This window comes from Geotrypetes seraphini, chromosome 6 (genome assembly GCF_902459505.1).
Source record: "Geotrypetes seraphini chromosome 6, aGeoSer1.1, whole genome shotgun sequence".
Classification (NCBI taxonomy): domain Eukaryota; kingdom Metazoa; phylum Chordata; class Amphibia; order Gymnophiona; family Dermophiidae; genus Geotrypetes; species Geotrypetes seraphini.
In genome coordinates this window covers 50511754-50539550 of record NC_047089.1, presented here as the reverse complement: position 1 = coordinate 50539550, position 27797 = coordinate 50511754, and the positions used below count along the sequence as shown (strand labels likewise).

Sequence of the window (27797 nt, the reverse complement as noted above, 5' to 3'; positions counted from 1 at the left end):
GCTAAAGCCGGTGACTACATGTTCAGCTATCCTGGCGGGCAGCCTTATTTCAGGGCTCAGCACGGCTGTTAGTTCCATCTACCTGGCTGCGGACCCTCCGCAGCCTAAGAAATACAAATTTAAATCATCTAAAGGTGGCTCTATGCCCCAGGAGCAGGACGCTTTTTCAGACTGAGTTTCAGAGCAGGCGTTCTCACCCTGTGCAGTCCCAATCCGCTTTTGCTGCGTCTTAGTGGCATTGCTCCTTTGGACACATCCTCGCCTCAGCCTGCCACTTCTTTGGTGCTGTTTGACCCTGATATGGGGGGACCCCGATGCGAATGTCTCACTTTCTGACCCCTTATTCGCTGGTGCAGCGCTTCCCAGGAAGGGAGATCAAGGACTGTGTGCTGGATCTGTGGATCCTTCTGGAGTTTTGGATCCTGGGGATGATCCCACGGTCCTGCGTTTATTTAAGTCTGTGGCTTTGCTGGATCTTATTTCTGAATCATTGTAGGAGTTGAATTTGGTCACTTAGCTGGCTCCGTCTACTTCTTCTTCCTGACTTTGTGGTATGCACTCACAGTCTGCTACCTTTCCCTGGCACCCTGATATGAGCGTTCTGGAGGGTGCTCTTAAAATGGCTAGAGCCATGTCACGCTTGTATCCTTTGGCACAGAAGTGTCGGCAGCTTTTGGGTCAGCCCAGGTTAGATTCTTTGGTTGTGAAGGTGACTAAGTGCACCTCTTTACCTGGTGAAGGTGGTGTGGTACTGAAGGATATGCAGGACTGCCATGTGGATGTGGTCCCCCAGAAACTCTGATGCAGCTTCTTTAGGCATCAAAGGCGCTTCGGTGACGTCCTCTGTTGCATGCACCTTTCTCTCTTGACTGCGCACACTGAAGAGTGAGGCAGTTGATCCTCCTTCTCAACTTCTTTTGGCTGGGACGGATTATATTGCTGACGTATTGTATGACATTATAAGAGTTGGCAAGGGTGTCTGCATACTCTATCTCTGCCCTCTAACCAAAGTAGCTTTGAAAGTGGAATCACCAGCCCATTGTCTGATCCAGAGCATCCTTCGAGCAGTTATTGTTTGGCAAAGATCTGGACAATCTCATGGATTCTGTGATGGAACATTGCCCTAAGACTTTACCTGATTGCAGACCCAGGAACTCTAGAGGTTCTGGTTGCTCTAATTTTCATGGCTCACGGCGATCCTGACCATATGCAAATGCTACGTTGCAGAGATTTTCACAGGGCTCCCAACAATGGTATGCTGGCTACAGGCGTTCCTAGCCTTCCACCTCCCATTCTGCACCCTCTGTCAAAAAGGTACAATGATGCCAGGCTGAGGGATGTCCCTCTACAGATAGGGGATCAGCTCTCAGCTTTTCTTCCCGCCTGGATTCATATTACATCCGACCAGTGGGTCTTGGACATTATTCAGTCGGGCTACAAACTGGAATTTGCCCAGCCTCTGACTGATTGGTTTTGTAGACTCTCCTACACATTACCCAGACAAAGCACTCGGTGCTTGCTGGATAATCAAGCTATAGAGCCGGTGTCGCCCGACTACTCGGGCTCAGGCAGATACTCTATATACTTTATCGTGCCAAAGAAAGGTTCCGAAGATTGAAGACCTATTCTAGACTTCAGCAAGTGAATGAAGCTCTCAAGGTTCCATGTTTTCTCATGGAGACCGTGTGTTCAGTCATTGCAGCAATGGCCCAGGAGAGTTTCTTGCCTCTCTGGATCTCACGGAGACATACTTGCATATTCTTATTTTTCTGGCCTACCACAAATTTTTGCAGTTGCACGTTCTGGAACAGCATTACCAATTCTCAGCTCTGCCTTCTGGGCTGGCAACAGTGCCCCGGAACTTCACCAAGGTGATGATGGTCATGGCAGCTTACCTGCGGAAAATGGGTCTCGAGGTTCACCCATACTTAGATGACTGGTTGATCAGAGCTCCCTCGTTGTTTGAGGGACGGTGCACAGTGGAGTGAGTGCTCCAGGTGCTGGAGACCCTGGGATGGATTGTCAACTTCAGAAATAGCAATCTGACACCCATGCAGTCACTGGAATATCTAGGAGTCCTTTTCGACACGGCTGTATGCCCAGATTTCTTCCATTCTAGAGCAGCCTGCTCCTTCAGCATGGGACCATCTTCAAGTTCTGGGATCCATGGTTGCCACATTGGATGTGGTTCCTTAGGTGAGGGCGCATATACTTCCTCTTCAGCATGCTTTGCTCTCTCGCTGGGCTCTGCACAGAGATGCCTTACAGACCTGTCTTCCTTGGACTCTGGAAGCTCAAGCAAGCATGGAAAGGTGGCTTCTCCCACAATTTCTCTGCAGGGATGTACCGCTACAAATTTCCTCTTGGATTGTGGTGATGACTGATGCCAGCCATTGGGGCTGGGGAGTCCACTGCAATCGTTGTCCTGTTCTAGGGTGTTGGACACCCCCTCAGCGGACAAGGCTCTGATGCAATTGCAGAAGACTGGAGGGTCAAGCGGTCAGGGTCTTCTCCGATAATGTGACGGCAATAGCCTACGTCAATCACCAGGGAAGGAAGCCCTCTCAGCAGACAAGGTTCTGATGCGATTGCAGAATACTCTGGAGGGCCAAGCGGTCATGGTCTACGTCAATCACCAGGGAGGGACTAAAAGAATTCCTCTGGCTCAGGAAGCTCACCTTCTTTTTCTTTGGGTGGAACGTCACCTCCTAGTGCTGACGGCAGGGTAGGTAGAAGGAGTCGACCATGATCAGGTAGATTTCCTCAGCAGACAAGACTCTGGATCCAGGCGAGTGGACTCTGTCCACAGTGGTGTTCTAAACCATAGTGTGGCAATGGGGTTAGTCATGCTTCTAGGCGCTCGACTCTCTGTTGCAGAATGCTTTGCTCTCTTGCTGGGCTCTGCACAGAGATGCCTTACAGGCCTGTCTTCCTTGGACTCTGGAAGCTCGAGCAAGCATGGAAAGGTGGCTTCTCCCACAATCGCTCTTGCAGGGGTGTACTGCTACAAATTGCCTCCTGGATCATGATGATGACAGATGCCAACCTTGGGTGCTGGGGAGCCCACTGCAATCGCTGTCCTGTTCAGGGGTGTTGGACGCCCTTTCAGAAAAAATGGTCAATCAACCGGTTGGAGCTCAGAGCTATTTGGCTAGCTCTGATGCAATTGCAGAAGACTGGAGGGCCAAGTGGTGAGGGTCTTCTCCAACAATTCGATGGCAGTAGCCTATGTCAATAACCAGGGAGGGACCATAAGCTCTGGCTCAGGAAGCCCGCCTTTTTTCTTTGGGCAGAAGTCACCTGCATGCGCTGACGGCAGCACATGTAGTGGGAGTCAACAATGTTCAGGCAGAATTCCTCAGCAGACAATCTGCATCCAGGAAATTGGACTCTGTCTGCAGTGGCGTTCCGAGCTATAGTGCGGCGCTGGGATCAGCAGCACTTCGACCACATGGCCATGTTTCTTCAGTCGAAGCTCCGAGCACAGAAGTGAGGGGCTAAATGCTCTGGTGCAGCTGTGGCCTCAGGAGATTCTCCTGTATGTCTTTCCCCCTTGGCCAATGATAGGCTGGGTCATTTGGCGGATCATGGTCTATCCGGGCTGCAGCATTCTGGTGGCTTCAGATTGGCCTTGCAGTCCGTGGTACGCAGATCAGATGCGTCTGCACAGGGATCGCAGCCTTTGGCTAAGCATCCATCCGCACCTACTCACGCAGGGTTCGGTCTCCATGGAGGATCCGGGTCACTTTGCTCTTAAGGCATGCCTCTTGAGTGCATGGCCTTAAAACTTAAAAGGTTATTCTGACGCGGTTATTGTCATTCTTTTCAAGTCTAAGAAGTTGTCCACAGTTTCTGCTTACGTTAAGGCATGGAAGGTCTTCCAAAATTGGTGTGCCCAGGTTTAGGTAGACCCTTATTCAGCTCCGATCTCGCCGATTCTTGCCTTTCTTTAGGCAGGCCTGAATAAAGGCCTCACTGTGGCGTCTCTTAGGGTTAAGGTGGCCAGAGTTTCTTATTTAAAATCTCGGAATCGTCAGTCCTTGTTGGCATCTCATCCTGATGTTGCTAGATTTCTGAAGGGGGCTCTTCATGCCAGACTGCCAGTTGAGCAACTGTTCCCTTCCTGGGACATTAACATGGTGTTGAGCCTGTTCGAGGCTTCCCTCTTGGACTTGACGCTCAAGATCATTTTTTTCTGGTTGCCCTTACTTCGACACGATGTGTGTTTGAACTCCAAGCTCTTTCATGCAGAGAACCGTTCCTCCGTATCTCAGAAACTTAGATTTCCCTGCGTATGGTTCCCTCTTTCTTGCTGAAGATGGTTTCGGCTTTCAATGTTAATTAGGAAGTGCATTTGTCTGCCTTTCAGCCTACTGGGTCCAGGATACAAGATCACTTGTTGAAGAAACTGGATGTGCGCAGAATGCTTCTGCATTATCTGGAGGTCATTAACGAATTTCACCTCTCTGACCATCTGTTTGTACTGACACATTCAATTAAGTGGGGTATTCCTGCTTCCAATGCCATGATTTCCAGATGGACCCATAGGGCCATTTTGCCAGCCTACATTCTTTCTGGGAAACATTTCCCTGTTTCCATCAAGGCACATTCTACCAGGAGAGTGGCTTTTTCATGGGCTGAAATTCAAGTTGTCTCCTCTGAGGAGATTTGCAGGGTGGCAACTTGGTCTTCTCTTCACACATTTGCCAAGTTTTAAACAGTGGATGTGGTAGCAAGGCAGGACTCTGCCTTTTTGTCCTCGGTCTTAAGGGTCGGAGCAGCAAGCCCGCCCTATCTTTTTGGGGCCTGCTTTTGTATGTTCCGTCTGCCTAGAATGTCTCACCTATTGCACTGGAAAAAGAGATTATGTACTTACCCTAGACATTCTAGACTCCCGCCCAGTCCTTCCTACACCCGTCTACTGTTTCAGTGTGTTTATGCTTCTCCAAGCTGATCCTTGGATGCCTGTCAGCCTTTGGGGGCTGTGAAGAATATTGTATATATGCTTCTGTTTTCTATGGGAGTAGTTTACATTACTGTTTGATTTTACTTCTTGAGCAGAACAGTTTGTTTTTAAGCCTCTTCCTACAGATGCCTCTACTTCACATGTATCCAGGGCAGGATTAATTCTTCAAGGGCCCCTAGGCACAGAAGTACACTGGGCTCTGGCCCTGCTCCAACCCACGCCCCATTTATCTGGTTTCTTATTTACTTCTTTATTTCTACTTGTATTTCTTTCTTTTTTTAAAATTCAAAACAAACAAAGATTAGCATACCAGTGCACAGTTTTTCTTCTATGCAACCCCCAAACATCTCTGAACAAATCCCCCTTCCTTCCCTTCCCACCTACTTACCCATGACTTTAACTCTGAACCCTTTCCATACATATATAAAAGTGTTCAAATATATTGTAAAGCAGTAATATTATCCAAAATACTGTATAAGTCTATATTAATAACCAAGTTTACAACACCTCTCAACTGCCTCAATCTGTCAACCAACTGTAACCCATATGTATGGATAAACAACCAACAGTAACTCCTCTAGTATGTTCCACTCCATGTATGTTAACTTGTAACGAAACAACAAGGCAAGCAGTCCACCAAAGAAATCAACATGAAACAAAAGAAGATCGGCAGAAAATAAGGAGATTCAAATCAGGTTTATTCAAGGTGCTCCCAAGAACCAAGCCTGATGCATTTCGCCAAACAAGGCTAGTCAATGCTAACAGAAAACCATGTCTTTTATACACACAGAACACAGATACACCCTCACCCAGTATGGAATAAGTAATCACAAACTAAAAATAGAAATATGTAGATAAAGGTTAAACTTAACCGCCAAGAAACCAAACAGCATACAGTGAAACACCACAGAAACAATGATACATAGCCCTTTAATACTCTGCAAAATATAAATATAGCATATGTAAATTTGAAGAAACTGACAATCACCACTTTACAAATTAACAAATAGAAATAAAACAAAAATTGAAAATAAGAATATATCATTTTATTGGACTAATACATTTTTCAATTAACTTTCAGAGGCCAAAGCCTCCTTCTTCAGGCCAATATAGTATACTGCTGTTACATTATACTGTTCTGACCTGAGAAAGGGGGTTTTGGTCTCTAAGTTAGTCAAAAAAAGTAATAAAATTAGTCCAATAAAAAGATTACCTTATTTTCTGTTTATAAAAGTTTTATCAATACAACTACAATACTACTTTATTCTAAAGCAACAAAAAAATATTTTTTCTACCTTTTGTCATTTCTGCTTTAATCATCTTGTCTTCACTCTCTTCTTTCTAGCCAGCATCTGTCCTTTCTCTGTCTTCCATGCAGCATCCACTGTCTGCCCTCTCTCTCTGCCCCTTCCATCCACTGTCCGCCCTCTCTCCGTTCCATATGGTATCTTCCCTCTTTCTATGCTCCTTCCATAAACTGTCTATCCTGTGCCCCTTCTCTCCTTTGTACATGATTCATTTCAGCGTCACGCAGCTAAGGCTAGTCTCAGTTAGGGCACTGCTCTTTAACCTAAGAGCTGGCACGGGAGCGGACTGCTGGGCACGATGGACCACTGGTCTGACCCAGCAGCGGCAATTATTATGTTCCATTTTTCTGTCTCCACCCCCTCCCCTATGCTCTGGCATATCTCTCTTCTCCTTTCCTTCCTTCCTTCCCACTCCACCCCATGATCTGGCATCTCTATCTCCTTCCCTTCCCTCCCCCATGCCTTGGCATCTCTCCCTCCCCTTCCATGGTCTGGTATCTCCTTTCCTTCTTTCCTTTCCCTCCCTCCCACGGACTTGGCATCTCTTGTTTCTCTTCCTTTTCCTTCTCCCTCCTTCCCTCTCTCTCCCCAATTGGGTGCAGCAGCAGCAGCAGCATTTCTCTTCCCCCCCATTTCCTTTGCATCATCAGCATTTCTCCCTCCCCTTCCCTGTGCAATAGCAGCATTTCTCCCTTCCCTGTGTAGAGAGAAGGTTTCCGATGCAGCTGCAGATCGTGTGAGGAGCCGACACCTGCGGATTTGAACAGAAAAGCGACTGCAGGCAGCAAGGGAGCCGGCCAGAAGCAAAACACCTGCCAGAGGAAGGTAGTGTTGGGACTCAAGAGGGAGCACAAGCTGGGTTGTGGGTTGGACACCTCTGATTTAAAAGGTTACTGCCGCTGCTGCTGGTTAAGAAAAGCAGCAGCGGCAGAATAAGGAGGGTGGTTCCAGTGGCAGGTCCCCCTGGCCATTTCGGGCCCTAGGTCCATGCATACTAGGCCTACCCATTAATTCTGCCCTGCGTGTATTGGGTGGTTCTTGGTGCTTAGGTACTAACTTTAGGTGGAGCTAAGGAGCAGAGGTAAAAAGAAAAATCCAGAATGGATTCCTTCTGCAGATGCACGCTGCTATGGAGATATTACCCATCTGTCTAGAATGTCTCATCTATCTACTGGAAAAGAGTTTACCAGGGTAAGTATATACAGTCAAACCTCGGTTTACGAGTAACCCGGTTTGCGAATGTTTTGCAATATGAGCAAAACATTCTCGCAAACCGAGTGTTGACTCAATTTGCGAGCACCCCCCCCCCCCGAGAACCGTCATCGCTCCCCCCGGCGCGAACCGGCACCCCCCATCCGAACAACTCGGCGAGAGGGAGAATTAGAAGGCCTTGAGCATGCGCAGATGCATGCTTAAGGCCCGGCAGAGGCAGGAAGATCTTCAAGCGGCACCGACACATCCTGTGGGCTGTGTGCCGGTGCCAGACGGGGGAGGGTGGGTAAGTTCAAGATGTTCGGGCGGGGGGTGCCGGTTCGTGCCGGGGGGGGGGGGGTGGCAGCGCCGTTGGCCTCGCGGGGTGGGTGGGAACATATCAAAGCGAGTTTCCATTATTTTCTATGGGGAACTCGCTTTGATATACGAGTATTTTGGTTTATGAGCATGCTTCTGGAACGAATTATGCTCGAAAACCAAGGTTCCACTGTAATCTCTTTTTCTTGGATAATGTCCCTCAAATTTTGTATTTATTTCAATTCATAACATACCTCTCTCTTTGTGAAACCTTTTGCATGTTTTTACAGCAACAAATATATTTTCCTTCTTCACTGGACTTCCCTAAAAGGTAAAAGTTAAAAATAAGAGAAAATCAAGTTTTATGTAAGGTACAGCTCAATCCTGGACCACGGGATGATTTTCCAAGGGCTGATGAGCAGGGATAGTGTACATCTATCAAAGAATAAGTGTCTTCAGAAGCAGAATGGCTAACCTACTGAAGAAGGCTTTAAACTAGAATTGTTGGGGTAAGGTGATCAAAGCCACCAGGTGAGTATAAGCCCTCAGATAAATGAATCACTAAATACCTTTATACAAATGGGAAAAGGGGACAATGGCTGGAAATTATATACTAATGCTTGAAGTATGGACAACAAGGTTCTGGATCTAGAGGCAGTAATAGAAGAGGCCGAGTTGGGTTTAGTAGCGATCACAGAAATGTGGTTCACAAAGAACTATGACTGGGATATAGTTATGTTAGGTGCAACTGACTCATGTTCAAGTCTTAGCGACTTGAATTACAGATCTAAAAAGAAATCGGTTTCATGCTAGTCCAGTAAAATCCTCTAGCGTCATCCCCATGGTTGTTTTCAACATGTCCAGAATTCTGATTGCAGGTCGCCCTTTACGCCTGGTTCCTTCAAGCTTCTCAAGCATGATGTCCCTCTCCAATGATCTTTTTCTTCTGGCAGTATGACCAAAATAATAATAATAATAATAATAACTTTATTCTTATATACCGCCAACAATCTTGCGACTTCTAGGCGGTTTACAATAAAAGAAATTGTAAATACAATCAAGTGAAACTTTACGAACAGCTAATTAAAGAGTATAGCAGTGTATATTTCGTACAACGAATTAGAGAATATAGCAGTGTATATCTGATAACTTTAATAATGTTAACGTCAGTTTGTGTGGTGCAAGGCCAGGAAGTGCCAAGTTGTTTACACAGAAGTAGAATATTCCGTAAGTTCATAGAGTGATCATATTTAGCGATTGGGGGTTGGGGTTAGCAGTTTGCACGTTCAGGTATGTGGTGATGTTATGAGGGGGGTTGATGTTCCGGTTCGTTACCTAGGTATTTCAAGAATAGGTAAGTTTTTAGGTGTTTCCTGAATTCTTCATAGTTGTTTGTGTGCATAATTAATTTTTCTAGGTCTTTACCCCATATGGCTGCTTGATATGATAGCAATTGTTGATGGTGTCTCTTATATTTGCACCCTCTAGCTGGTGGGGAGACAAATTTCAGGTGTGTTTTTCTTTCATGTCTGTTGGTTGGGAATGAGAAGAGGTCTGTAGTGTATTTTGGGGCTAGACCATTTAATACTTTGAAGCAGAGACATCCTAGCTTGAACTTCGTGCGCGCCTCCATCGGCAGCCAGTGTAGGAGTCGGTAGGAAGGGGTTATGTGATCGGACTTCTTCAGCCCGAAAATCATCCTGACTGCTGCATTTTGTATCATTTGTAGTCTTTGCATTTGCTTCTGGGCTTCATCATTTGGGCTTTGAGTGACATAGCCTGTTTGATCTCTTCCAGAATCCTTCTCTAGCACCAAAGCTCAAATGAGTCAATCTTCTTTCTGTCTTGTTTCCGTAGTGTTCAGTTTTCACATCCATAAGAAAGGCAAATCTGTTGTCTAGTTTTATTCAATAGTCTGATGGAATATTTTCAAAGTCATATATTGGGAGGTCTCTAATGAAACTAGACAACAGATTTGCCTTGTTTTTTTTTTCATTTTAAAGACTTTAATGAAAATAGAAAAATACAGGAACAAAAATCTCCAATCAATCAATAGCCAATGTACAAACTACAGCATATAATATCACATTGTTACAATCCAGATCCCCCCATCCCATCTCTCCCTACCTATCCCAATCAAAACCACTCATTACTTAATGCAGCCAGCAACAAGAGCATAGGGAGAATTATGGATCTTTATAGCTAGATCTCCATGTCTCATATACCTTCCAAACTATATGATAATGGGAGCATTGCCTGCCTCCTATTAGCAATTAATTCACACATCTTTTGGACATAATCAAGTCTATGAATCAGACACATTTAGGTAGATTTGCCTTTCTTGATACAGGAGATAAAGAGCTCATAGAGTTATGGAATGACATCAAAACTGTAATTAGTGATGAAGCTAAAACACTCCAGAAGAGAAAGAAAGCCAAGAAATCACCTTGTATCTCAGAAGAAACCAGAAAAGTAGTAGAACAAACAAGACAAGCAAAATTTTCTACTGAAAAGAAAAAGTATCACAAATGAACCGAGTTTTCAACGTCAAGTTTGGCAAGACAAAGAACGATATCTCAATCTGGGTTATAATCTCTTCAGGAAAGACAGGGTAGGAAGAAAAGGAGGGGAGTGGTGTTATATATTAAAGATCATATTAAAGCAACACAATTGTAGGATCTGCAGGGTAAGGAAGAGGCAATGTGGGTCAATCTGAAAAGAGGGGATAGAAAATGTATTTACATTGGTGTAATATATAGACCTCCTTCACAGACAGAAGAAGTGGACAGAGATTTAATAGTAGACACTCAGAACACAGCTGTAAAAGGGGAAGTACTACTAATAGGTGATTATAACATGCCAGATGCTGATTGGGGTATCCCTCTTGCGAGGTCTCCTAGAAGTAGGGTGATCCTGGATTTTCTACAAGGATAACTGTTCCAATAGTTGATAATGGAACCCACTCAGGATGAGGTTATACTATATTTAGTTCTGGGAAAGTGTTTCTGATGTTACAGTGGTGATCAACCTGCTTGTCCGACATCGTTACCTAGATGTCTCGCTGCCATCTAAAATTAAACATGGCCAAGACTGAGCTCCTTATTTTCCCACCTAAATCCATCTCTCCTCTTCCCCTGTCCTCTATTTCTTTGAGCATCACCCTCATCCTCCCTGTCTTGTTGGCTCACAACCTTGGGTTAATCTTTGACTCATCTCTTTCCTTCTCTTAATATATCCAACAGACTGCCAAAACCTGTTGTTTCTTTCTCTACAATATCGTTAAAATCAGACCCTTCCTCTCTGAGGCACTGCCAGGACCCTAATCACCTCTCACCTAGACTACTGCAACCTGCTTTTCACTGGCCTTTCGCTAAACCATTTCTCTCCCCTTCAATCTGTTCAAACTCTGCTGCATGCCTCATATTCCGCCAACGTCTCTATGCCCACATTACCCCTCTCTTCAAGTTACTTAATTGGCTCCATTAATATTAAGGGAAAGCATAATAATATTCTTTTTATGTACTTTGCTATTAGGCTAGATCATAAGGGAAATCAGGATATACCTGATCTCTATCTTGAGGTAGTGACTCCATTTTGGGTTCTCTGTCTTTCTGTGCCTTCTGTTTAATTTTATTCCATTTTGTGCTTAGCCTGTGTCCCTTTTGTTTAGTTTCCTGCTTTTAGCCTCGTGGTTCTAATTGATACCAGATGTGCCTTAGGCTGGTTAGGAAAAGTATATTAGATTTCATATTCCAAACTGAGATATAACATGAATGAAATACATAGTATGAATGAAATTATGAATGTTTGGGGCCCCTGAATGTGATATGTGGTGATATGAATGATTTGTCAAAGAAGGGGTACTTAAAATGAAATGGTTTATAAAAAGAACACTAAGGAAAAATCCTGAGCACAACATCTGGAAATAGAGTCAGAAACTGTAGCAGTATCAAGCATAGGAAGGGGGGCATTGGGAGCCCACGCTTAGGACTGTGTAGATGTAACATGAAGCTGTCAGCTCAGGGAGAGGGGGAAACAGCCCCTCATTTTCCTCTAAGGCTGACCAGTTTTCAGCACTTTTTTTAGGTGTAACATGAAACTGTTAATTGTTCAAAGCAGGAGGAGGGAGCACCCCTCCTCCAGGATAGGGCTGAGAACATTTCAGTAGCTTACTTGATACATAGAAAAACTGTCTGAAATAAGTTTTGAGAAGGACAAAAAGAATATTGGATATGTTATAAAATGTTAATGTATATTCAAAATGAATGTAAACAAACAAATATGATTTCTGAAACTTTTAAACATGTAAAGGAATTTTCTTTGCACCACCTCTGTTAGTTTGATTGGCCTACGGCCAGTGATGTCACACTGGACTGAATGTATATATTGGGGAGCTTCGAAGTGTCGGGTGGAGTTCGTTATCAGAAGGCCAGCATTTTGGCAACTATAACGACCTCCCGCTAATGCAACTAGTCTTTTGAGTTCCATGATGGAAAAATAAAAACAATAAATAAAATTATATTTTGGTGAACCTTGTGTTATGCGTCATTTTCCATGTTTTTTGTTATTTTTCACACCTTGAGTGAAAGCTAGCAGCTTAATTGGCAGCTGCGGCTTTATGAGTACGCTGGTGTCTCATGGTCCATGCTCAAATTACAACTTTACCTTAGAAAAGAACTTAAGAATCATGTACAAAACCACTCTGTTGTAAAATTTTGAATAAGGTAGATCAGCTGAATGACCCTGCTGATTTGACTACGACTAAAAACAAGGCCTTCCAGATCAGGTACTTAAAAAGCTTTCCTCAGCTGGATAAGGACAACACTGAGATCCCCTGATACTGTAGTAAGTTGATGGAAGGTTTCAGCAAAATGAAGCTCCTTATGAATCAAAATAAAGGCTGAACAGAGATAGGCTTATCCTCTACACAATGATAAGCTCCAATTGCACCGAGGTGAATCCTTATAGAGTTGGTCTTGAGCCCAAACCAACAGGTATAAAAGGTATTCAAGTAGTTTTTGTCTAGGACAGGACAAAGGATCTAGGGCCTTGCCTTCACTCTAGAAAACAAATCTCTTCTACTTGAAACTGTATGACATTCTAGTGGAAATCCTCCTAGAAGCATGCAAACTCATGAAACACTTTCTAGTAGATCCAAGAAGTAAACGTCTAATCTCTCAACATTCAAGTCGTGAGGGCCAGGAACTGAAAATTGGGACATAAAAGGGACCCCTCGAAGATCAGAAAGCACTCCAATCTCCGTGGAGCTTCGGGGCTAGCTCAGAAGTAGAGGGAGCCCTATCTGCCGCAACCAGTATGATGAAATGAGTATCATGGCACCCTGGTCCTGCATGAGTTTCAGGAGACTTTTCACTATGAATGACGGTGGAAGACATAAGTAGAAAAGACCCCTTCCCCAACAGAAGAGAAAGGTATCTTATTTTATTTATTTATTCATTCAATTTTATATACTGTTTTCCCAGGAGATAGCTCAGAATGGTTTACATGAATTTATTCAGGTACTCAAGCATTTTTCCCTGTCTGTCCCGGCAGGCTCACAATCTATCTAATGTACCTGGGGCAATGGGGGGATTAGACCACCAGGTAAGGTCAATTCACTAGGGGGGGGGTCCCGGCACCAAAATCCATGAATAGTTGAAACCGCGGGTGCCGAAACCGTGAATAAAGAGGGAGGAGTGTATATTACTCCCCAATATGTGTTTATTTTTACACATTATTTCTAGTATGTGAAAACATGGTTTAGCTGAAACATGAAAAAAATGGTACTTACACAAAGTGGTAGGAAAGTATTGAAAGTTGTAGCACAATGTGCTGCTTTAACTGAAGTTGCATCATCTGTGCAAAATTCTGGTACTGCAGTAAGCTGATGTCCATTACCTTTCTCCCATATATGAAGTGCAATCTACCACAAGAAGGTATGAACAATGAAAGACTCTTTTAAGCCAACTGAATATAGCAAGAATCAAAGGCCTACTCATATAGTTATTTTTCCATGGGGCTCAGAGTTTCTCAGAATGTAGAGCTTCTCAGACTAGCTAACATGCAGCTATTTGACTTAAACATTTTGGTAGTTTTGTCTTAGAGTATTTAAACATATTTAGTTAAATACATTTATGTCATGGTGACCTAAGAAACCTGTATCCTGTGGGTTATAAGTGCAAAACATAATGATAATAAAAGTAGAAACTATATACTTAACTACAGTGTTTAAAATAAACATATTACAAAAAGTGTCACAAAAGACCAAGGTTGAGAATGATATAATTACTCTATTTTGAAGATATGTTTTAATTAGCTGTTGTTAATTGGAGCTCTCTATTTAGAAGTATTCACATCATGCTTTGTTTTCTTTACTTTTCTTACTGAGCAACCAACAACAACAATGGACCAGAAAGATGATTTTTGAAGCTCTGCTGAAGACATCATGTGAGGTTTTCCCTGAAACAGAGCATTAGCTCAAAAGAATAATGCTGAACAAATATTGAAAGAAAAAAATCTCCTAGTATAAATTAATTTTTGCTGGGTTTTTGGGATGGTTTTTTTTAAAATTAATGGTGGCCTATTAAGTTTTCTAAGAAATTCATATAACTTTTGGTATAGAATTTGTCTCTTGAAGCTTTATTAAGACACGAGATAGATGCTTTTTGGGATATTTCATATAGGCACCCTGTTTTAAACTAGGACCCCATATTCAAAGCCATTTATCTAGATAATAGCTGCCATTATCTGGATCAATGGCTTTGTTGGATTTATCTGCCAATATCCAGACAGTGCTGCTGAACATCATTGCAGACCACCTCAGCACTACTTGGATAATACCAACATGGAAGACAGGAGAAGCTGGAAGTTATCTGGTTAACAGATAACCATTTACGGTACTCATGGTCTGCCTCACTTCCACTTATATGTGTGTTGTTTTTATGGAGTACTACTTCGGAACCTTAATCTATGAACACACAAAACAGAAATATTTTTAAGCAATTCTTCTTTATTATCAACAGCTTCTACATATTCCTCCCCTTCACCCTTGAACTTCATCCCAACAGTAACTGATTTGGATTGGTTTAAATCATAGCTTGGCGATCAGAGGTCAGAATTGGTCTGTAAAGATCTGATCGGCCTCAGCAGCACTGATCTGAGTTGCATGTCCTGTACCCAAAAAAGTACTTTTAAATATTGAGCTACCCAAAAAAACGTACTTTTGAATGCTGGGCTGCCTATTTTCAAGGATTAAGTCACAGAAAAAAAATAAGAACGCCTACTTGAAAAAAAGTTATTTTATTTTTAATTTATTAGGCTTTTGTAATTTTTTTTGATGTTTTGTTAGATATGCATGTGGATTTGTTATCTCATATTGTAGGAGTCACATATGAAGTATTGGGACAATGTTCAAAAGTTTTATAAGCCTCATTAGCAAAAAACAAACAAACCCCCCCCCCAAATAAAAAAAATGGTTCTTACCTCATGCTTTAGGTCAATTGTAAAGTCTGATTTAAGAGGTTCATTTTTCAGTTTGCTTGCAAGCCTATAAAACAAGAATGTCATAATTTAGTTATGTAAATATCAAATGTGCATTAATATACTGTTACAAATAAAGAAAACTAATAAATGGTAAATGCAATTAGGACCCCAACAGCAGGAAGTTCAAAATCAAAAAAGGGAACAAACTATATGAGCATCTGAGGAAGGAGAGCTTAAATAAAAGTACTGTTAAAAATATAAAAGGTGTCATATAAAGAGCTGCTGTAGCTTACAAAAAGTGCCACACTAAGCAAAATGATGAAGCAACTAGATTTACCACTTAGCAAGACTTATAATCCTTCATCCTTCATAATTTGTATATGTGACAATATTCAAAATTAGTGAAATGCGAAAGCTCAGAATGTCATAGTCCAATGTTTCCAAAACTGTGTAGTGCGGCACCCTAGGGCACTATAGCAAACTCACTGCGATGCACTGGAGGAAGACACAAACTTGCTGCCAGTTTGGTACACTACCTCCCTTCCACCAGCAGGAAACCTCTCTCCCCTACAGCTTACAATCTTCAGGAAGCTGCAGCAGAGGGAAAGCTTCAGGGGCCACCAAAAGCAGCATGTTTAATCTGCTGGTGGTCTGAAGATGGCAAGTTGCAGCATAGGGAAGAGAGAGAACGAGAAAAAGAGAGAGGTACCAAATCCTGGGGGTGGGGTGGGGTGGAAGAGAGATATGTTGTACACAAATGGGAGGGAGGAGGAAGGAAGGAAACAAATGTCAGACCAGGGAAGGAAAGTTAGAGGAGAAAGAGAGATGGCAGACCATGGGGAAGGGAAGGAGAGAAGAGAGATATCAGATTGAGGAGGGAAGGAAGGGAGAGAGAGAAGGAAAGGAAGATGCTTGGAGGGGGAGGATAGAAGAGAGATATCAAATTGGAGTGGGAAGGGGGGAGGAAATCAACAGAAATAAAAGCTTCTACAACATTTGCTGAACCCAATTAAGAATCTTTTTATTCTTGCTTTTGGAATTTTTCCCCACATTTTGCAGGACTCTTCTGGCTTAAATACTATATTCCTGGATCTCCTTCCATTAACTGAAATGAGATTCTAACACGGATTGTCAATAATATTGAAGTCTGGGTACTGAGAGAAAATTCCAGAATTTTCATCCTTCTTTCTTGTACTTATTCCATGGTTGATTTAGAAGTAGGTTTCAGATTGTTGTCTTGCTGAAATATCAAGCATCTTTTCAGCATTTATGGGGATTGAATGGTTACCATATTTAAAACCTTACAGAACCACTAGATGAAATCCCAGTTCTGTGAAATGAAGCAATAGGACCATAGAGAAGTGTTGATATTTGAGCTCCTCTCATATTCACGGGTTTCTACTTGCACATCCTAGACTTGTGATAAGGAAACAAAAAGAGAGGGTTCTTATGCCGCAGTGCATATTGTGGGAAAATGGCACAATTATTATTATTAATATTATGGGTATTAATTTATGCTGGGTATTAATTTATGCAGGCTTCAAAGTTAAATGCAATTCAGTTAAAAAATTAATTCCTTCATATTCTTAAGCTAAGGACTGAGTCTGCACTTACTGTAGATCACCTGCTGAGGTAACGTAGTAAAAAATGGAGCAACATTTTAAGACTATTAGCTGTCTGTCTGAGCAGAAAATATTTAAAATTACTATTATTAATCCTGAAAGGTATACTCCACATACCAGCAATTATATTATGAATCTACACAAGCAGCATTTTAAGGGCACTTTCTTTGTAGGGAAACTGGCCTGAAAAGACCACTATATCTGTATATCTATCTTTGAATTATATTATTCAGATTTCTGGCACAAACAGTACAGCATCTAATGATCCCAGTTTATACTGACTAATACTTAGAATCCCTTTTTTTTCTTTTTTCTATAGGACAATGGTTTCCAAACTGTGGTTTGTGACTGGGTAAATTCTGGACTGGATCAGCCAGAGTCCTGCCCTGGGTCATCCAAGCATTGGCCGAGTGGTTGAGCAAAGCATGGAGGGTAGAGAGGTGTCTGCATCAAATAGGGAATGTCCAGCAAAGGTGTGCAGTGTGAATTATTATTTATTTTATGGCTTATACTTTGGTGAAACAAAAACACAAAACTTGCCCTGGTAGCTAAACAGCCTGTTAGCCCAGCCAGGTTTCAACAATTGTACAGTTCCACAATCAGACTATACAAACTATGCTCTGCCAGTCTGTATTTCAAACAAAGAAAAATCAAACTTTCTGTTTCACAGTCCTGGAACCAGCTGGAACTGCTCTGCCCGATTCCCTCATAGTATTCTTGTGCTTTATACAATGTCAGAGACAGTGCTTCCCACTCTTCTGTTCCCCTAATTTAATTAGAAGCAGTGATTCTTCACTTCTCTATCCTCAGGGTTTGTGAGGCAGTTCCACCTTATTAGCACAGCATATAGTTTCCCCAAGGTTTTACTCAATAAGCATGTCTTCAGGTAAACAGGAGCTATCAGGTTCCATTTCATAATAAAGTGTGCACATTTCTTCTGGCATTTCAATATCAAAAGTATGGTTACCTTCAGAAGAGTGCTTACAAGCTCTTCAGTCCTGAGAGTTTCTCCCTGTTGCCTGTGGGAAATGCTGGATTCTGTCCCCTGTATTGCACTGGTCTGCCTCTTTCCATGGGTTCAGGCAGGCTGAAGGTTGGTGGTTGCTTCCATTGCCTCTCTGGCCTAGAGACCACACCCTTTTCTCTAGCCCTGTGCCGACTGTCTCTAGGAACACCTGTGGCTCTCTGGTGCTTTGCTAATGAGCCTGGATAGCTTACCTGCTGATTAGTCCTGCCTCCAGCAGAGCTGATTGCAGGAGCTATTCCCTTTGTGGGTTTTGCTATCACTGGCCTGGTGCCTGCTGGTACTTGTAGTTCTTTGCCTTTAGCATTTCCTACACTAGAACTAGGCAAGTATAATTGGGTCACTTTGGGGCTGCCTTTCACTGGGGATAAATTCTGCAGGGCAATTTCCCTAACCTGCCTGCTTCTAGGAGCAGGTTTAGGGATATTTTTAGAGCACTGCAGGGTTTCTTCCGGCATGACAGGACTCTCCTTGTCACAGATTCCATTCATAAATCTCCAATAGGATAGTAACCAATAGGTATTAGTGACCTGGATTGCCACTGTGAGAACAGGCTACTGGGCTTGATGGACCATTGGTCAGACCCAGTAAGGCTATTTTTATGTTCTTATGAAAGAAAATCCCCATGCCACAAAGTGAGCAACATAAACAGCGGAAATAATCAAAATAATAATGTTGGGTTTATTGCGATGGTACTACTATTACTACTTATCATTCGTATATAGCGATGAAAGGCATATGCAGGCTGTACATTTTGACATTTAATAGACTGCCCCTGCTTGGAAGAGCTTACAATCTAACTTGGACAGACATGACATACAGGGTTGGGGATGCAGAACCCAAGGTGAGAGGAGTTAGGAGTTGACAGCACTCTCGAAGAGATGGGCTTTTAACTGGGCCTTGAACACTGCCACAGACTGAGCCCGCCATAGGGATTTGGGCAGCTCGACCAGCTCAATCTGATACAAATGTAATAACCATGGAGAATTGATTAACATCTTAGATTACAATATTGAGCTGTGAACCTATAATGGAGATAATCCAACTAGCTCTGATAAACTCTGTCAAAAACAACTTACAAAAAGACAATCATGCTAACAACAAGCAGTGGTAAACAGCTGTGGTTATTTACCATTGCTTAATTATTTTGATCATTTCTGCTGTTTGTGTTGCTTGCTTTGGGGGCTACCAAAGAAATATGTGTTGCATTATTTATCATTTGTGCACAAAGACAATTTTGTCCTTGTATGAAGAAATTAGGAGCACTATAGATCCAAATCACAACTTGGAGGTGATACTATCAGTGACTGTGTTGATGAAGTAGTTCAGCATATTACTTTCTTGGATAATAGATTGTTCCAGAATAATCCATTCCACAGGCAACTCTAACAGTCATCATCCTTTTCCAGACATTTTAATCAGGTACTGCAAGTTATGAAAAATGTGTGGACTCCTATATCCAGTATTGGAACAGCAGGTGCAGTGGCAGGAAATGAAATTGGGATTTTTCAACACAGCTTGTGTTTTCCAAGGTAAATCACTCATGCAGTCTTGGAACTGTTTACACTGGAGCTAAATTTAGTCCCATTCCATTTGATTTTTGGAAAATCAGTTTGCCCCAGGCAGACATACATTCTCAATCCCTTATATTGAAGTTTTTGCTAACATCCTTTGGGTTGGAAAGAATTTTAAAAAAAAATTTATGAACAATAACCAAGGAGGAAAAAAAAGGTCTAAAAAAATCTTACTTGTTCACAAGTGGAATGCTAAGTGCCCATCCAGCAGTCAGATCGGGATATTTAAAGATTTTAGGATTCTCTGCAAAGGCATAATGATGAATTATTGTAGACTCTTCGTCATACAGTGCTTTCCCTAAAAACCATTCCTGTAAATAAAGCATATCTGTAAGTACATCCAGTAAAAAAAAAGAAAACACACAGAAACTGAAACAAATAAAATCTACTTGAAAGAAACTATGTGTAGAGTTTACAATACTTCCAGTGTTCACCTTGCTCAACTGCACAAAAAGCTTCTTTCCTATTTTTGGTAAAAATACAGTAATTTTTATTCAGTGTTGGAAAAGAACCACCTTATGTAACCATTAATATCCAAACTGTTTCAATGCATATATAAATGGAAAGCAATCATATCAGAGGCATAGCCATAGCCATAGGTAGACCTGGGCTGGCCTATGCCCATTCACTTTTGCCTCAGTCCCACCAAGCAGCCAAAGGCAGTTAGCCCCACCAGCTACAGAAATCTGGAGTCAATCATATCCCTTAAAGTGCTGTTTGATAGCAGCTCACAATGCAGCTGCTGACACTAGCACTGCATACATAATCCATTCTGCCCATGTTCAGTTCAAGTGTAGAATGGAGCATGGACTGGAAGTTTGGTTGGGGCGAGACAGACCACTTTCTTTTTGAACCTTTTGGGCAGCTTGCACTACAGGCTTCGGTGAAACGTGTCAAGCCCAGAGCTTTAAGAACATAAGAATTTGCCTCCGCTGGGTCAGACCAAGGGTCCATCAAGCCCAGCGGTCTGCTCCTGCGGCGGCCCATCAGGTCCATGACCTGTAAGTGATCTTTTGTCTAACCCTTGGATTCCTACTTCCTTATATCCTGAAAACCCTCTTCTTCCCTCTTATCTTTGCCCTTTTTGCTCCTGTGTACTCCTTTATCTGTAGCCCTCAATCCCCTTATCTTTCAGGAATTTATCTAGTCCCTCTTAAAGCATTTCTAAGCGATGTGACATCTGTGCATATACTTCAGATAAGTGGTGTTTTGATAATTTGTATTTGCAATATAAATTTATAAAAATATCAAAAAACATGTGCAATGATTAGAGAAAGAACTTTCAGCTTATTTAAACATCTGGTTTTCCAGCGTTTGGTCTGACAAATCTAATCGAATCTCTGAGCACTGTTTTTTGTACCAGCTGTTGAATGTGCAAAGTATTGAAATCTCAGTACCCCCCTTATTTATGCCAGGGTTTACTTGTCTTAAATACCAGTGCCTACATCCATTTTAGGTGCCTATATGCAAAAAAACACCCAAGATCTACCTTTTTTCTGGTAGGTGCCTTGGGCTACGCGTGTACCCAAAAGCGGTATGCACAAACTACACAATTAATTTTTAATTTAAGTTAATTATAAAGTGCTAACTGCCAATTATCAGTGCCAATTAAGCTTTTTTTATTAATTAAATTTGACACCAAGATCGGATAGGCACACCAATCTAGGTGCCTAACTTTAGATATCTTTTATAGAATCCAGGTCTAAATTTTTAGTCAGAAAATCTAAAAGAAATTAGCTTGCCACACCTTGCAGTACATGTAAATATCATATTCTTGCATTTCATATTCAAAAGCCTACAATTTATAATGTTATATGTTTTATTTACCTTAGATTTATCAAATCTCTTAAGTGTTTCTAGTAACTTTAGAATTCTGATATTTGTCTCTTCTTCACAGAAAAAAATCCAGGAGGAGTTTCTCCCATAAGTAGCTGAGAAGCTGAAAGGAAAATAAAGTTTGATTAGCTAATACCATACATTTTGAACCTTAAAATACCTAAAAAAAACATTAACCAAGTTGAAGAATTTTTTCAACATATTAATTCTATAGTATAATCTCATATGATGCTTTAAGAATAATTGAACATACCTCTTTATTCTTGACTATAGTTTATTTGGTCCAAGGAACAGGGACCATCTCTTATGTATCTGTAAAATGTTAGTACATGCCTGATAGTGGTGTACAAAATGGGAATTACACTTCAAAAATTAAAATGCAAATTAGTAGACATTTTAAAGGTTTAAAATTTGACAAATGTTTTATGAATTTCCACATTATTAAAGAAATAATATGCTAATCCAATTAGGATTAAATGATAGAACCGAAAGTAAAATGAGTGACAGGTGATAATTATTTTAATTTTTTTTTTCAAGGAGTTGCTATTGATTCAATCAAAAAAGGACAACTTACACTTTACAATTAACATCAAGCAAATACAGGTATAGTCCAGAAAACTTTAGGCACCAATTTTTTCAAATTTTGACTGTTGAAAATCCCATCTCCCAAGAAGAAAAAAAAAGGGAGACTCTATTCACTATCAGGAGCTATATTACAATCAGAGAATAAGCTATTAGAACAAACCCTAAAGATCTCACTCTCCTAGTCTTTGGGAAGAGGGAAGTGACCAAGATGGCGGCATTGACCAAGCATTGAGATCGAGCTCTCGTGGCTCGTAGCACAAAAGGAAAGGATTGGTTAAGGTGCCTTATTTCTCGACGCCGATACCACCTATTAGACAGCAGACGATTGAGCAATTACTGCCCGGTATCTGTAATGGGACTGGCGGAACTAGCCCCGCGTTGGGGAAAGGTAAAGAAGGCCTTACCTCACAGGGGCATGAAATCTATCTTTCGCCACCACAAATGGAACCACCTCCTTGTCTGACGGATTCAAACGCCCTGAAGGTAGGAACTATCAGTGTTGCTGAGGATGCACCTGGAGTTCCGGTAGAGGAAGCAGCCGGGGCAGATGAGCTTCTGCTGATGGGAACTAACATTGGGGAGAGAAACCCCTCCAACGAGGTGACTTTAGCATCAATTTTGCAAATGCTCCAGAAATTGGATAAAGCTGCAGTTAAACAACAGAGGCTGCTTTGAAGACATCAGAGGAGGTAAAAACTTTGGCTGGTAAAATCGATGATATTTCAAGAGCCTTGGAACATTCTAACGCAGAAATGAAAAACTCTATAGCAAATGTGCAATCAGAAGTTCAAGCCTTACAAGCCTTTAAAGTAGCTGCGATTAAAGATAATGCTATGCTTCAGAGAAAAATAGAAAACATTGAGAATTTTAACCGCAGACTCAATGCCAGAATTTTGGGTTTTTTTAAATTTTTATTTATAAAATTTTCATTCTTACAATAAATAATATTTAGTTTATAATAATTATAGTTGTATGTACAATATCATATGCCAGAATTTTGGATTTCCCCAAAGTACCCGGGATTTCAGCATATGAGATGTTTAAGAGATCTTTGGTGGAATTGTTAAAATATTCATCAGACCATATTCCTCCATTAAATAAAATATATTATCTTCCACAAACCACTAGAGCTCGGGAAACATTGGAGGGAATTAATCCAGATACACTGCAATTGGATGTTAACAACATATCAGCTATTTTGGAAGAATCTATTTCTGAATCTTCATTGAGAGTGACACTTCTGATTTCATTTATTTTCCAACAGGACTTGGATTCCTTTATGAAACTCTATTTCCGCTTATCAAAAGAACTGTTTTATGGTAAAAAGATATGGGTATTCCTGGATGTAACTAAGGCTATCCAGGAAAAAAGGAAACAATTTTTGTCCTTCAGACAGGAGACCAAGGCACTTGGGGGCGTCCTTTTTACTGGCGCACCCTTGTAAATGCGTAGTAAAATTTGCTCAGGTTAAATATTTTTTTTTCAGCCGGAGCAGCTAAGATAATTTCTGGAGCTAAAGAAAATTGTTGTTGTTTAGTGGAAATTTAATATAAATGCAGAGTATGTTATAGCCTTTTATTGGCTAGTTCTTTTTCCTTTGTGTTTAACTTCTTAATAATAACTGCCGTTACTCCCCTTCATTTCTTGTAGTCTTAAGGAAGCGAGAATTTTATTTTCATATCTGTTTATAAAATGTGATGTTTTAACATTTATTCCTGCTGTATTTCCTTAGCAAGAATGTTAGTTTCTTGTAATATATTAAAAATTTCAATAAATAAATATTAAAAAAAAAAAGATCTCACTTTCCCCCCCCCCCCAAAAAAAAAAAAAAAAAGAGAGATTAGGTTCTTACCTTGATAATATCTTTTCCATTAGATAGGGATGGTATGATGAACCAAAGATCTTGCATCCGCTCCTACAAGTCTGTTGAAGGAAATAAGGATTTCTGTTTTCAGTACCTCCTCCTCCTCCTCCTTCTTCTCCCTGCTCTCTGCTGCCCTGAGTCAGTTGGTTTCAAAGTCGGTGACAGCCCTACAGAAGAGAATAGGAGAAGAAGGAGAAAGGAGAACAGGGAAACCCCACCCCAACAAGACTTTGAGCTGCTCATCGATAGAAACACATAGCTCACAAATGCACTATGGAGGCATGCACCAGCCTGCATGCCTCTGGAACAAAAACCCGGCCTTTCTCTGTGTCAAATTGGACACCCAGATACTCCAGGGACTTAACAGGCTGCAGCTGGCTCTTCTTCAAGTTGACAATTCATCCCATACTTTGAAGGGTCGTCAAGATGGTCTGAACCGGTCTCTCCGTGTGGGTGCTCTGATGAGCCAAGTAAATAAGAGTAAGAGTGGACAAGCAAACTCCAAGTAAGAGTGGACAAGCAAACTCAGTTTGCGGAAGAGGGCTGCCATTACAATCATCACCTTGGTGAAAGTCCGGGGGGCTGTAGCCAGACCGAATAGGAGAGCCTTGAAATGAAAATGCTGTTCTAGGACATGAAAATGATGGAAAAGCCTGTGATCCCAAAATATTGGGATGTGGGGATAAGCTTCCGGCAAGTCCAGCACCGCAAGAAACTCCCCAGGCTACACTGAGACAATGACCAACTGAGGGTCTCCATACGAAAATGAGGCACTTTGAGAGCCACACTGACATACTTGAGATCCAGGATGGGCCTCCAATCCTTCGAGCCTTTCTTGGGCATGACTTAAGTATATGGAATATCTGCCAGAGCCCAAATATGCGTCTGGTACCCATTCAATCCCTGAATGTCCAGCAACCTTTGGAGGGTTGCCTGGACCTAGGCTGCTTTTTCCAACATGCTCTCTCCCCATGCACCATCTCACCCTTCCCTCCAGTGTGTAGCACCATTCCTTTCCCTCTCCTTTTGCCAGGCCAGCAGCACCTCTTCTCCCTTCCCTTTTCCTCCCCCATGTCCAGCAGTACCCCTTCTTCCTTTCCCTCCTCCCCTGTCCAGCAATACTTCTAACTATTCTGTCTAGCAATACCTCCCCTCCACTTCGCCACACAGCTGCCGCTAGCATTAGTTTAGATGCGGTTTCATCAGGCAGCCTTGGGGCCTTTACTAGGCTGGCCTGTCTTGCCTCATCGAAGTGGGCCAGCCTAGCAAAGGCCCCGAGGCTGCCTGATGGAACCACGTCTAAACTAATACTAACAGCAGCTGTATGGTGAAGTTAAAAGCACACTGAGCTGCAGCTGCTGGTCCAGGGGTGGGGTTGAGAAGATGAGGAAGTTAGGAGTCCTGGAATACGCGACGGCAGCAGAAGGCAGGAGTCCTGGCATACGCGATGGTAAAAGGAGGTGAGTGGGCAGATAGTACAAGTGCACCCTGGCGCGGGCCGCAGTGAGAGCCGTATTGGGCCGCATGTTGTGCAGGGCTGCAGTACACTTGCATTGGGGAGAAGGAGTCTTATAAGTGGCCAGGAGAGGCTCCTGTCCATTTAAAGCATGATGAGTGGGATGAAAACCAGTGGCATTTAACCAGTTGTGTATATACAGTAGCGAAGAATCTCAGCTATCCAGAACCCAGGGGGATTGGAGGATACTGAATAACTGTTTTTCTGGTTAATTCAGAGTGTGCTAGAAACCGTGTTGAACACAGTCTCAATTCCCCCTCCTGACCTGAAGCACCAGTGTTGCAGTGGTCCTGAGCCACAAAGCCTCAAGCCCTGAAGTGATAAAAGCAGGCGGCAGTCTTGAGCCACAAACCCACCTCACTCCTTCCTTCCCTCCCTTCCTTACACGAAGTGGTCAGAAGGAGGTAGCCACATAACAAGCTGCTCATGGCCAGCCCCAGAAGGGTCTTTTCTCTGATGCATCAATGCCTCCTTTTTCCTACTGGCCATACCTATCCCTATGTACCCTAGAATCCTAGTTTTTGCCATCACCTTTTCAACCTGTTTGGTCATCTTAAGACCATTACATACTATCACCCCTGAGTCCTGTTCCTCTTGCACAAAAGTTCTTCATCCACTAAACTGTTTTTGCAGCTCAAATGTATGACCTTGCATTTCTTAGCATTAAATATTAGCTGCCAAATTTCAGACCATCAAGGGTGTCTTCTCTACTGCAGATTTTGGTATCACCCGCAAAGAGGCAAATCATACTGATGACCCTTCAGCAATATTGCTTACAAAAATGTTAAGATGAACAGGCCCAAGAACTGAACCTTGAGGAACACCACTGGTATTAACATCCCTTTCCTCAGAGTGATCTCCATTGACCGCTACTATCCTCTGTCGCCTTCCACGCAACCAATTCCTAACCCAGTCTGTCACTTTGGAGCCCATACCAAGGGCACTCAGTTTATTTGACGCCTGTGTGAAACACTGTCAAAGGATTTGCTAAAATCTAAATATACCACATCTAGCACTAGATACTAGGCTATGAATGATGTTTATGGCATGCACTTCTTTAGTAACCTATAATCTGTAGAACAGCTATGAAAAAATAAATAATGCTGTTCCTACTGGAGGATAAATTGCTTAAAATATATTCACAGTTTCTGCAGATCTAATGGCAGTCACCTACACTGATTAAAAAACTGTTCAGATGCAAGTTTCAAAACAAATTAAACCCTGCAAGACTGGCAGCGTTTAATCAAATCCCAATTACTCACATGGGCAAGATATTTAGGAGGGGATCCAATAAATGGCGCCAAATATTTGGTGCTGAAAAACTTGAAAACTCTGGCCCTAATTCTTTAAATGGTGCCTACCATGTTAGGCACCTAACTTAAATTTAATTGATTAATTGGTGCTGATAATTGAAAGCACCATTAAAAAATGATTATAAAAACAAATTTTAAAAAAAGTAATTTGCTGGTAGGCACCTAAACTCAGTAGGTGCAATGTAGGTGTCTACACCGAAGCCAACCTGAAAACTAGGTGTGGTTAGGGACGGAGTTTGAGCATGGATCGAGATAAGCACTGGTATTTTATGCCAAGAAAACCCTTGCATAATATACCGGCACCTAATTTTGAGTTAGGTACTACTAGGTGTGATTCTATAAACGGCACCTAACTTTCAATGACATGCGGTAAGTCCCATTTCCCTAGGCACCTACTGATTTAGGCCCTGTTAACAGAATCAGGCTCTAAGCGCTATTCTATAAAGGGAGTGCACCCTATATAGAATAGTGTTCAAAGAGATTCCATGCCTATCTTTTGGGCGCCATACTTACATCTGCTAAAAAAGCAGGTGTAAATGCTGTCCCCAACTTAGGCACTGTTTAGGCAAGTTTTATAAATATGCGCACAACTTGACATGCCCTAGCCCTTTTCAGATATGCGAGACTGAAGTTAAGCACTGTGCTTTATAGGACAGCATGCAGCAAGATGTGCATACAAATTGTTAAGATTGGCAATTAACATCAATAACTGGTTGTTAGCATCATATTACACTTCCCCCTCAATATTTGCAGGGGTTAGGGGCAGAGCCGGCTCACGAATATTGAAAACACTCTAACCCACCCCCGCTTCCCAGACCTCTCCACACCTTACCTGGTGGTCTAGTGGTGAAGTGGGGCAGGAATGATCATCCTACGCTCCTGCCTCGTGTGGAGCCGTCAACAAAAATGGCTGCCGTGAGTTCCCGCTGTAGTCTCGCGAGACCACGGGAACTCACAGCAGTCATTTTTTGGACAGCTCTGCATGGGGCTGGAGCGTAGGATGATCGCTCCTGCCCCACTTCACCGCTAGACCACCTCCTGGGAGGCAGGAGGGAGGTTGGGGTGGTTCCAGGTATAGAATCTCGTGAATAACTGAAGTCAAGAGTCCTAAAACTGCAAATCGGGCGGGAGAAGTGTATTTATGTTCCCAAGCTCAATTTGTAACCCGTTCTGGGCTCCTTTGGGAGGACGGGATAAAA

The 27797-nt window shown here is 42.2% G+C and overlaps 1 protein-coding gene across 7 annotated transcripts in view; it reads right to left on the bottom strand.

The window, feature by feature from the left end:
* B3GLCT (beta 3-glucosyltransferase) overlaps positions 1–27797 on the bottom strand; it is a 96911-nt gene that overhangs the window by 30977 nt on the left and 38137 nt on the right. For 4 of the 7 annotated variants that reach the window (XM_033950113.1, XM_033950114.1, XM_033950112.1 and 1 more), the window contains exons 6-11: positions 23758–23828; positions 21312–21423; positions 19659–19795; positions 15265–15328; positions 13574–13705; positions 8037–8106 (exon numbers count right to left, since the gene is read on the bottom strand). In XM_033950113.1, coding sequence (XP_033806004.1) covers positions 8037–8106; positions 13574–13705; positions 15265–15328; positions 19659–19795; positions 21312–21423; positions 23758–23828 — 586 coding nt within the window. The remainder of the gene's footprint in view (positions 1–8036; positions 8107–13573; positions 13706–15264; positions 15329–19658; positions 19796–21311; positions 21424–23757; positions 23829–27797) is intronic. The other 3 variants (XM_033950108.1, XM_033950110.1, XM_033950107.1) reach the window with 1 other exon arrangement.